Source organism: Fringilla coelebs, assembly GCF_963513975.1.
Source record: "Fringilla coelebs genome assembly, chromosome: 4".
Lineage (NCBI taxonomy): Eukaryota > Metazoa > Chordata > Aves > Passeriformes > Fringillidae > Fringilla > Fringilla coelebs.
This window is the reverse complement of record NC_140032.1, coordinates 3,057,366-3,068,979: the sequence shown is the minus strand read 5'-3', so window position 1 is coordinate 3,068,979 and position 11,614 is coordinate 3,057,366. Positions and strand designations below refer to the sequence as shown.

The window sequence follows — 11,614 nt, the reverse complement described above, 5'->3', positions numbered from 1 at the left end:
ACAGTTCCAGGGATCCAGGGGCAGCCACAGCTTCTCCGGGCACCCTGTGCCAGGGCCTCACCACCTTCACAAGGAAGAATTTCCTGCTAAAATCTTAAAATCCTCAGCTCTCCTTTACATCCCAACATAATTCTAGTGTGGACACATCCCTGTTCTTTAAACCCTGATCCTGTGTTTATCATCAAGCACAGCAGGAAAAGCCCTGGTGGCAGAAAAATTGAGGCAGCCATGAAGAGGGGTGTAAGCAACAACCAAGAGGATGAGAATTCAAAAGGAAAACACAGATTCCCAGACTACAGGATGCCATAATGATGGAGATTCCCATGTGGAATGTTAATTGCTGTCTCTCACAGCAAGGGTGGAACTATGCCCGGTGACCCAGGGTGCTCCTCACCTGCCCTGAGGTAATCCCAGCTCACCACAATCCTCAGGCATTAATTCGATACCTGAAGGATCAGTGACCAACATTTCACTAAGGTGTGATAATTTCTCTGAAAATTTGCTGAATCCTGGTTGCCAGAGTGAAAATGGGACAAAGGGATCAGTCAAATTTAGTTGGTGTATTTTAATATCCTGTTGGGTGAGTAGAGGAAGTGAACAAATGGGGTTGGCAGGGACAGGAGATAAAGGATGAGCTTTCTGAACACAAATAATCTCATTCAGAGCAGCACTGCTTTCATTTGGGTAAAAAAGGAACTGGCTGAGCTGCCTGAAGCTCTTGAGTATTTCCAACCCCTGCTGACTGTGTTTGACACACCTGGGCTGTAACAGCTGGAGCTGGGAAGCTTGTGGGGTGTCTCAGCTTTGGGACACAGCAGAGGCCTTGAGAGCATGGAGAGGGCACAGAAAGGGCTGTTCCCTCCCAAAAGCTTCCTGTTTGTCCCCAAACAGCACACAGGGGGGTGAACAGTGCTTTAAGGATGTTGGTGCCTCTGTTCTGCAGGTTCAGGGCACAAGAAGAGAGGAGCGGCACCTCCAGAGCTGAACCCAGGTGGCCCAGCATGGAAAAGGTGTCCAGGACAGAATTCAAGCAGAAAACGTGGGTAATGAATAAAGCAGCATCCTGGCCTGGATGGGTACCAAGCTCAGCACACATCTGTGCAGTGTCCACCTGGTTACATCCAGTCCCTTTTCTTCCAGCCACTGCTCCTTGTGGCTCTGTTTCACCCTTCAAGTTTGCAACACTTGGCAGATTCTTGGTGCATTTCTCTTCCCAAAACTTGTCTGGTGTAGGCACACAGTGTGTGGTAATTAGGAGTGGGGCTCACCCCAATGGGCTACAGCTGTGAAAAACAGGTGACCAGCATGGGAAGTAATGAGACATGGAGTGCTGAGCTGTACTGAGCAATCACACAGGGAACAGAGGGACACAGGTGCAATGCATGAACATGAGGGCTACAAAAGGTTGGGCTAAAGAACAAGGGCAGATGCTTGCAGCCTTCTGAAGTGCCACGTTGTTACTCTGTATGGGTGAATGCTTAAAGCCTTCTGAAATGGTATGGTGATGCTCTGTATCATGCCCATCTCAACTGTGCCAGTCCAGTTCCTCTTTGGTGACAGCATCCTGACTTTTGCAGCTCAGCTCTTTGCTGCCTTGGGAACCACCTTCCCTGTTTTCATCCTGGGCATCCTACCACCAACAGAAGACCTACCATGGTGGGCATCCTCTGGACCAGGTCCTGTGCTTGCTCTGAAATGATGTCTGCAAGCTGTCCCTGAACCCTGGCACTGATGGCCTCAGCCTCTCAGTGTCACTGCCAACAGAGCCCTTCAGAGCATTGCCTCCAGCCACAGCATCATCAACCTCCTGCTCTTTGTCCCACAAATCACAACAAGTCAAGTGTGAAGCATCAAACCAATTTATTACAGTTAGTAAAAGGCTTTTTTTTAGCCTGTTAGTAAAAGATGTGCTGGAACACAGCGCCCTCCTGCACCATCTCCTGCCAATGAGGCTTTAAAGTGCTACGTAACAACTGTGAAAATCCTGGCATTTCACAGCAGCAATGTGAACATGTGCTTTCCCCAGTCTGAGGTGGTGACAAACCAGCTGTTTCACAAGAGAAATCCAACATGAAAAGGCAAAGCATACAAGCTGTTGCTTAAATGTATGGAAAAACATGGGAAGAATTTCAGAGGCAAGTAAAGCATCAGAGAAGAGGGCCTTGGTATGGATGCAGCTGGTTTGGGATCTCATGGATCCGCACAGAAAGCGTGGAGAAGGCAAGTCCCTCCCATTAGGGAGTGATAACCATTTTATCTTTAATGGGAAGAGCAGCCCCACATTCCCTCACCTGGCAGAGGGTGCTGAGTGTGTTTAAAGGACCGTCCCTTCCTCCTTCAGCACCAGGCACTGAGCGAGGAATGAACACCTCGAGCTCTTCTGGAAAGCAGCCCTGACACACCACATCAACACCTTCCTCTTGCACCTATTGGCTGTCCTCAGTTTCATGGAGGCACTTCTTGGATTTTTGGGCAGAAGGAATCTGTTGGGAGGGAGGAGCAGCCATTGAGGGCTGAGTGACCTTTCCCACCACAGGCCAAGCTCTGGGTGTGATGGCTGCACTGTGCAGCCAAGCCCCAGGGGGCTGAGCTCCCTGCCAGCAGGAAGAACAGATTTTGGGAAGTTGTGCTGATGGCAGGAATTTAGGATGAATAAATTACTGGGATGAGGGAAGTGATTCTGCTCCTCTGCTCAGATGAGATCCCAGCTGCAGTGCTGTGTCCAACATAAGAAGGATGTGGAGCTGCTGCAGAGAGGTCAGAGGAGGCCACGGGACTGAGTCCCCAGCTCTGGAGCCAGGCTGGGAGGGTTGGGACTGCTCAGCCTGGAGAACACTTGGAAGAGACCTTCCAGCAGCTTCCAGTATCTAAATGGGCTACAAGAGAGCTGGAGAGGGACTTTGGACAAGGACTTGGAGTGACAGCACAAAGGGGAATGCTTCCCACTGTCAGAGGGCAGGGATGGATGGGATACTGGGAAAAAATGCCTCCCTGTGAGGGTGGTGAAGCACTGACACAGGCTGTCCAGAGCAGCTGTGGCTGCCCCATCCCTGGAAGAGTTCAAGGCCAAGCTGAATGGGGCTTGGAGCAACTTGGAGCAATGTAATTACTCCAGGCTGTTGCTTCTTCCCTGCTTCACTGTATTTTAGAATCACAGAATGGTTTGGGGTTGCAAGGGACATTAATGAGCACCTCATCCCAGCCCTCTGCCATGGGCAGGGACACCTTCCCCAAGACCTGTCTGTTCCAAGCCCTTTAGATACTGGAAGGTGCTACAAAGTCTCCCCACAGCCCAGAGCATCTCAAACTCTGGTATGGCCTCCCTGCAGTGTGCAGTTGATCCTGTTTGTGTCCCAGCCTGGCCAGAAGGCTCCTATACCCCTACCCCATAGCAAAACGTATCAGGAAGGGCAAGAACTCCCATCTACCTTTCCAACCAAGCTTGAAAAATCCAGCCTAAAAATCAAAGACACCCAACAACCTTTTGTGGGACCAAGTCTGCTTGAAGTTAGCATTGCCTGAAACATTCCTCTTAAATCAGAAACCCCTTTCTCTGCCTGGAGAGGGTGAAATGAGGCTGATCCTTGATAACGCTGATTAGATGCAGATCTTTCCTGACCCTCATGTTTATCCCCAGGGTCAGTACTACATGAAGCAATCCCAGAAGGAGCAGCAGAGCCAGAGACACCAAGTAAGGCAAACTGAACATGAGACATCCAGTGGAGGCTCCTGCACCCACCCCCGGGCACATTTTCAAGCCAAGATGAGCAGAGCCAAGCAAATCAGCTCTGCTATTACAGGATATCTGCACAACCTCTCCTGGCTGCATTGCACAAAGGGACCTGGAGGTCACCCTCTGGATCACCAGTATATGTTTCCCTAAGGCTTCCTAGGACCAAACAAGAAAGACATGGAGAATCACCATGAGTGCTTTCCTTTTTGACTCAATGGAACGTTTTGGTGCGAGAGCTTCTCTAGGGGTGGAGGAAAAGAGAAGGCTACAGCCAAGATGTTTGGGAAATGGGAGGGAATGGACCCAAACCCAAGAGCATCATGTACCAAGGCCTCTTCCAGCAGAACCTTCCAGCAAAAGATTTAACAATGCCCCTACTGCCCTTTGCTACTCTTCAGGCTTCAAATGCGTTGGCCAAAATCCTGTTGCCAGAGGAATCCCCCTGGTGTGTCACGGTCGTGGTGTCCCATCCGCTATTTCCGCAGCCGGGTGTACACGGCGAACGCCACGGCAGAAATGACACCGACGGCTGGAAGGATGTACAGCAGGGACAGGCCATTGCTGTCCCCCTTTGGGGCCTGAGGTGAGCTGGTGGCACTGCCAGAGCTGGAATTCACGGAGCTTCCAAGGGGAGTAACTCCATCACTGCCGGCTCCAAGCTGGACGCTGGGCTGATGATCCACACGGAGCTCATGGGTGCCCAGGGAGCTGCTGTCCCAGCTTGGAGCAGGACAGGAGTCTCTGCTTGCTCCAGATGCCTCCTTTTCTCTGGGGCCTGCAGGAACCGAGGAGACTCTGGGCAATGCTGCTCCTGAGCTCAGGCTATCCCTGCTCACCAGGATTGGGTCGCTGCTGAGGCCAAGGCTGCTGGAGGCAGTGGAACGGGGGTTGCTGTGCTCTGGAGAGCTTGGGGATCTGCTGGCCACCTCTGGGCTGCCCTGAGGTGTGGACACGAGGGCACCTGGCTTGCTGAGCTCCTCTTCCCTCTCCTCATCACTGTGAGGCGCCCAGATGCTCGTGGCAGAGCTCACCCGGGAAGCCAATCTCCCAGCCACGCCTTCGGAGCCGCCTACCACAGCTGTGCCCGAGACAGGACTTGCCGAGGCCGGGAGCACCTTTAGGAGACAAGGAGAGGGGCTGGGTGTCAAGGGAAGCACACAATGGCCTGGTCTTGGGCACACAGATCCCACACAAACCCAGTTCAACACAGTCCCCACAGCTGCATCAACAAGGTTTGGTCACAGGTAACAGGGAGGTGAAGGAGGGAGACAGGCAGAGGAGAGCAGTGGAAAACAGCACCTGGAAGCCAGGAGACTGACTGGCAAGGTAAGGAGTCAAAGCCCAAGAGAGTTTGGCTCCCTTCTCTCATGCTCCACCATACAGCATGTGGATAATGTGAACACCACAGTGGGGGTAAAAAATCCCTGAATAAACTCATCACCAGCTCACATTGTGACACTGCAACAGAAAGTCTCCTAACCACGGGGAGTGCACAAGGACACGAGTGAAATGCAAGTGGCAAGAGGAAAGGTCACCTACTTTCTCCTTCACTGTCACAGAGGGGGTGCTGCTGGCTGTATTCCCAACGGGCAGCTTCTTCTCTTGCGTAAGAGACTTCACAGAGCTGTCACGGGATGGGAAAGTGTCTCTGGGCACAGGGGTAGCACCCAGGGTAGCTGTTTCCATTGAAGCACCTGTCAGGGAGAAAATAAAGCATGGGGCCTAAACCAGGGGGGCTAAAAGGTGAGATTTGCTCTTCCTCAAGGAAGCTGTGATAGAACAGTCCCCAGGCTGAGGGGGTGGCACAGGGAGAAGGACCCAGTGCCCTGGCTCTGCTCTAGCACCCAAGCTTTCCCTGCAGCTGCAGGTAACTCATGCAGGGTGGGCTGCAGGGCTGGGGAGCACCAAGGGAAACACAGGCTTTTAAGGCTCCTGAAACTCCACGTCCTCCCAGCCAGGAGGTGCTGACCCCACATGGCAGAGGGGAAAGGGCTGGGTGTTCTTTTTCCCACCCCAAGACCCTGGTGTGGCAGACAGGGCTTTATCCTGATTCTATGATGCCCAAAGGTGAGAGATGTAGGAGATGCTAAAATTCCCCCATATGCATACAAAGATCTCTGCAAACCACGGGGAGAACTTTCACACCCCAAAGCTGCTCCACTGACAAAATTAAAATGCAGATGAATGAGATGACCATTGTGGGTTCCTTCCTAACAAAATTATTCTATTCTATTCCCCCCGCACTGCCAAGGCCACCACTGACCCATGTCCCCAAATGCCACATCCAAACGGCTTCTAAATCCCTGCAGGGATGGGGACTACCACTGGCCTGGACAGCTTTTTCCAGTGCTTGACAACATCTTCCAAAAAGAAATTTCCCCCTACTATCTAACCTAAACCTCCCATGACACAATTTTCCTCTCATCCTATTGCTTGTTACCTGGGAGCAGAGCCCAATCCCCACCTTGCTCCACCCACCTGTCAGGGAGTTGAAGAGAGTAAAAAAGTCTCTCCCAAACTTCCTTTTTTCCAGACTGATCTTGCCCAGCTTCCTGAGCTGCTCCTCGTCAGACTTATGCTCTAGAGCCCTCCCAGCTCCATTCCCATCTCTGGACACACTCCAGCATCCCAGTTTCTTTCTTGCAGTGAGGGACTCTCAGCAGCACCTCCTGCTCCCTAGTGGCTGCTTGGTTCTGCCAGAAGGGAAACCCACCTGCACTCCCCGGGTGCTCTGGCAGCATCCCGACACGCTTCCTCTCCACATCAAACTGCTCCTGTATGAGGAGGGGGCTGCGCACATCCACGAAGCTGCCCGTGGGCTCACCGTGCCCAGAGCTTGGCGCAGGCTGCTTTTTTGGCACTGACTTTGGGGGCTGCTGCCCCACATCACGAGTGGCCCCCTCCAGCCTTGGCGGTGGCTCCGTGGAGATATCTGAGCTCTCTTCGGGCTCATTCCTGGGCTGCCCAGGGCTGTGAGTGGCACCTGCATCCCTCGATGGAACAGCCCTGCCCAGGGCCAGGCCGGGCGTGCCGCGGTGCAGGTGGTTGGCATTCCCAAAAAACCCGTTGTCCACGCACACCGGCCGGCGGCTCAGCCAGTCCCGGCCCTGCTCTGTGGACACGGCTGGTGGCACGGCCACCCCTGGTGTCCCTGCTGTCACCGGCACGGCCCCGGTGGGGTGTGAGAGATTCCCCTCTCCGCTGTGCCCACCGCTTGCTCCGCCATGGACTTTGCTCCCAGGTGGAACTGGCCAGGGATTCTCTTGCTCCGGGAGTTTTTTGGGGAGCTGAAAGGAAATGAGTTGTGTTAAATCACAGGGATGAGGGGGTTTGGGACCACGGGGGTGTCCCAAACCCTGCTCAGTGACCCCCATGAGGCTGATTATGAAGGAAGTCTGGGGTCTCTCTTTGGGACCACCCAAGGGTCAGAGGTTGTGGAGAGAACTGGACTGGAAAAGCAGACCCTGCCCTCGCACCATGGAGGGAGACGGGAGAGGGAGCAGATACAGGGCCATATATAAGCGGTAAGTTACCAGATGCAGCAGAGATCAGCAGCAAGTGGCTGCTTTGGCTGTCCCTGGCCCCACCACTGGCTCCCCAAACCCAATCAAAAGGTCCAAAAGGGATCTTTGTGTCCCCATCCAACATGTGCCCTGCTCACCGATTCCTGCACAGGGAGTCTGGCCTCCAGGTCCGTGCTCATGGTGGTGGCAGCACTGGGCAGGACAGGTGGATGGTCACCAGTGGCCAGGTCTCGGTGTGGCTGCCCAGCCAGCGGGGCAGGATTTGGCCCCCGGGATGGTGTCTGGACACTGATGGTGGAGGCACTGGGATGGGCATCGCTGGGAAGGGAGGGGGCAGCAGCAGGAGCTGAGGAACCTGGAAGAGACAAGTGGATCATTGTGGGAAAAGCTGAGGAGGCAGAGGATAAATGTGGGGCTGAGGCAGCCCTGTGTGTATCGCTGCCCTCTCCCCACACCAGCCAAGTCCACAGCAGCCCCTTCGTTCATCTTTCCATCTTCCCTCAAGTAAGCCCACCACCCACCCAAGCACCTTCAAACATGGCCCCATCATCCTCAGACATGTCACCACAGTGAAGGACATCCTGGGGGCAGTTACAGAAACCTCCAACACCCCGGGAATCCAGGGCAGGCACAGAAACAATTTCATGCCCCCATCTCCAGCACCCCACAGGACACACCCAGGAAGGATGAGGCTACATACGAGGTCGAGGCTGCCAGGTATCATAGACTTCCTGCAGCTCATCAGCCAAGTGCCCTGCGTTGTTCTGGTGCAGTGCCTGGATGAGATCCTGCACCCAGCCCTTCCGGCACCTCAGGTGCTGATAGAACCTGAAGACAGCTGCCTGGTTGCCCCGTGTCTCCTCCCGGGCGAGGAGTTCATCCTAGGAAAAACACACAGGGTATCTAAGAGAGGGTATGGCTTAGAGGTAAGACAGCTCTGTTGCCACTGGGGAAGGAGCCTGGCAGAGCTCTATTTAGTGCAATCCAACTCTCAGGAAAATAGGAAATTACTCTGTCAGAATCAACCAGGCAGGTCAGGGAATCGGCCAGCGACGCCACTCGGATAGTCCCGAACTTCTTGAGGTTTCTCGTAATATGGGTGTACACTTTGTCCTCAGCCAAACCCATCCTGGCTCAGCACCTGCAGAGGGACAGAGACTTCGGGTGAGCAGAGGTGGCTGGTGAGCCTCAGGCTGTCTCCAGAAGCTCGGGCAGGCACCCGTGCCCCGGCACAGACACGGCCATGAGACAGGGGAAATCCTGTCGGAAAACACGCACAGAGAATTCGTTTGGGCTTAAGTTCAACGCTCAGCTTCACTTCCATAAACCTCGCGTCTCTCTACCATGGCCCACGCCGCGTTTATTCGCACTCTGCTTGTTTGCATGTTTGGATTCCGCCGGAGGGTTGGGGGCCGGCCTGGCGGCAGGGTCACGACAGCCCACAGGGAAAAACAGGCGGCACGGCCAAGACAAGCGCCAGGGGCCACGGCGGGAATCCCGCATAAGAAATGGAAAAACCAAAGGGGAAAACACAGGGCTCCTTCCCACAGGGAACAGCGGCCCGCAGGCCGCGACGTGGCCCTGCGCGCCCTCACGGCGGGGGCCCCCCCGCCCTCAGCGCGACCTTCAGCCCCCGCAGGAGCTCCGGGAGGTTCTCCGCTCGCAGATCCGCTTAGCAGAGCGGTCGGCGGTGGCGCCCGGGGCCGTGGCGGCCGCGGGGGTCGGCGCGGCCCCGGTGTTCCCTCCCCGCTGCCCTCACGGCCCCTGAGGGCCCCTCACCTGCGCCCGCCGCCGCCGCGCGCCCGGCACCGCTATGGCACCGCCCCCTTGCGTCGCGTCCGCCGCCGATTGGCTGTGGCGCACGCCCGTCACGGTGATTGACAGGTAGTGATTGACAGAGGGTGTGTCCGGTTCCGGGTCCCTGGGGACAGCGGGGACCGGGAGAACCGGGAGCGGGGACAAGGAGATCCTGGAATGGGGACAGGGAGATCCTGGAGTGGGACAGGGAGATCCTGGAGTGGGGACAGGGAGATCCTGGAGCGGGAGAGGGAGAACCGGCAGCGGGACAGGGAGAACCGGGAGCGGGGACAGGGAGATCCTGGAGTGGGACAGGGAGATCCTGGAGCGGGGCAGGGAGAACCTGGAGCGGGACGGGGAGATCCTGGAGCGGGGACAGGGAAATCCTGGAGCGGGGACAGGGAGATCCTGGAGCAGGGACGGGGAGATGCTGGAGCGCATCCGGAGGGTGCAGAGGGACAGGAGCATCCCTCCTGCGAGGAGACTCTGCGGGAGCAGGGCCTCTTCAGTCTGGAGAAGAGAAGACTGAGAGGCAATCTCATCAATCCATAAAAATATCTCCAAGCAGGGGGTCACAGGATGGTGCCAGACTCTTTCCAGCAGTGCCCAGTGACAAGACAGGGACTAAAGGCCACAAACTAAAACAAAAGAAGTTGTACCTCGACACAAGGAAGAATTTCTTTCTGTTGAGGGTGGCAGAGCACTGGAACAGCTGCCCAGGGAGGCCCTGGAGTCTCCCTCTCTGGAGACATTCCAAACCCACCTGGACACATTCCTGTGTCACCTGCTCCAGGTGACACTGCCTTGGCAGTGGGTTGGAGTGGATGATCTCCAGACATCCCTTTGAACCTCAGTATTCTGTGATTCTGGGAGCTGGACCTGTTCGGTCTCAAGAACTGACATCTGAGAGGAGACCTCATTAATGTGTGTAAACATCTAAAGGTGGCATGCCCAGAGGATGGACCAGGCTCTCTTCCATCGTTCCCAGCAATGGGACACGAGGCAAAGGGCAGAAACTGATGGAAGCTCCACCTGGATATGAGGAACACGGTCTTTCATGTGAGCATTGGCACAGTTTGTCCAGAAAAGCCTCATCCCTGGAAGTGTCTGAGGCCACAGGGGCTTGGAGCAACCTGGGATGGCGGAAAGTTATCCCTGCCCATGGCAGGGGGTGGAATGAGATGGTCTTTAAGGTCCATTATAACCATTCTGTGGTTATAATTAATTGAAGCCAGCTTTTCTCATTCTAAATTACAAAAAAGGATCATGTGTCTGGGTTGTTTCTAATTAAGAAGAGATCTTTTTGATGATCAAACTTATCTCATGAAAAAAATCAAAAAGCCACTCAGTTGCACCCAGTCATTTCTGTTCACAGAATCACAGAATCGTACAATCATGAACATAAATCACAGAGTCATAGAATCACAGAATGTTAAAGGTTTGGAAGGGACTTTAAAGATCAACCCAACCCACCCTGCCACAGGCAGGGGCAACTCCCATCAGACCAGGTTGCTCAAGGCCTTACCCACCTGGCTTTGAAAACTTCCAGCGTTTGGGCATCCCCAACTTCTCTGGGCAACCTGTTCTGTTCTCACCATGGTCACAGCAAAAAATTTCCTCCTAATATCCAATATAAATTCCCCCTCTTTCAACTTGTATGCATTACTCATTGTCCTGTCTCCGCGCCTCCTTACTAAAAGCCCCTCTCCGGCATTCCTGTAGTATCCCACCAAACCATTTTGTTTGAAATTAATTTCCTAATGAATAGTTAATTAATTTATTTATTAATTAATTTTTCCTACTCCGGAATTTCGGGAAGCGGGACCGGGGGGCGGAGGGGGCGCAGTGTCGCCTCCGCGCCACCAGGGGGCAGCACCGCCACGCGGCGGGAGTCCGCCTGGCCACGCCCATGGCCACGCCCCGGCCACGCCCCCGGCCCGGAGCCGCACGATGGCGGCGGCAGCGGGCGGGCGGCGGCGGCGGCGCCGCTGAGCGCCGGGAGAGCCCCGAGGGGCGGCGGGGGCTTCCCGCACCCCTTCCCCTTCCCTCATATCCCCCTCCCCTTTTCCCCCGACCCCCCCCTCCCCGCGCCCTCCCCCGCTGCGCCGTCCATGGTTACGGGCGGCCGAGGCGGCCTCGCAGCGGAGCCGTTTGGGCGGGAGCCGGTGAGGGAGCAGCGGCCGCAGGTGAGCGGGGCGGGGGTCGCAGGTGAGCCCCGGGGGTGGGCACGGGGTTGTGGCGGTGGCGTGGGGGTGATGGAAGGGGCGGGGGGCGCGACCCAGGCGTGTCCGTGGAGTTGGGGCACCCCCACCCCGTCGGCGCTGAACTTGGGGTTTGGTGTTTGCATATTTGTAGGTGTGTTTGTTAGTGAGAATGGGGATTTCTAAAAGTGATCGCGGGCTGGGGCTCTTGGATTTGCTCCCTTGGAGCGAGTCCAGAGGAGGCCGTTGAGTTGATCGGAGGGATGCAGCAGCTCTCCTGCGAGGAAAGATTGGGAAAATTGGGATTGTCCAGTCTGGAGGAGAGAGGGATCCGGGGAGACCTAATGGGGGTCTCTCAG

At 55.4% G+C, this 11,614-nt stretch overlaps 2 protein-coding genes across 4 annotated transcripts in view; one reads left to right on the top strand and one right to left on the bottom strand.

Moving 5' to 3' along the window:
* Positions 1 to 1,843: 1,843 nt before the first annotated feature.
* On the bottom strand, positions 1,844 to 9,089 carry MAVS (mitochondrial antiviral signaling protein). 3 transcript variants are annotated; one of them, XM_084203954.1, is made up of 7 exons: positions 9,037 to 9,089; positions 8,269 to 8,398; positions 7,958 to 8,138; positions 7,395 to 7,612; positions 6,447 to 7,020; positions 5,273 to 5,427; positions 1,844 to 4,848 (listed from the first exon to the last, which is right to left on the bottom strand). In XM_084203954.1, exons 2-7 carry the CDS (start codon positions 8,383 to 8,385, stop codon positions 4,207 to 4,209), a joined length of 1,887 nt encoding a protein of 628 aa, XP_084060080.1. In that variant the 5' UTR covers positions 8,386 to 8,398; positions 9,037 to 9,089; the 3' UTR covers positions 1,844 to 4,206. The 3 variants fall into 3 exon arrangements, with proteins under 3 accessions (XP_084060080.1, XP_084060082.1, XP_084060081.1); XM_084203956.1 differs by having other exon boundaries at positions 6,558 to 7,020; XM_084203955.1 differs by lacking the exon at positions 9,037 to 9,089 and adding an exon at positions 8,536 to 8,981.
* A 1,922-nt stretch (positions 9,090 to 11,011) lies between these two features.
* PTPRA (protein tyrosine phosphatase receptor type A) overlaps positions 11,012 to 11,614 on the top strand; it is a 124,254-nt gene continuing 123,651 nt past the window's right edge. Inside the window, exon 1 of the mRNA XM_084204173.1 lies at positions 11,012 to 11,240. The gene's annotated coding sequence lies outside the window, so the exon portion shown is untranslated. The remainder of the gene's footprint in view (positions 11,241 to 11,614) is intronic.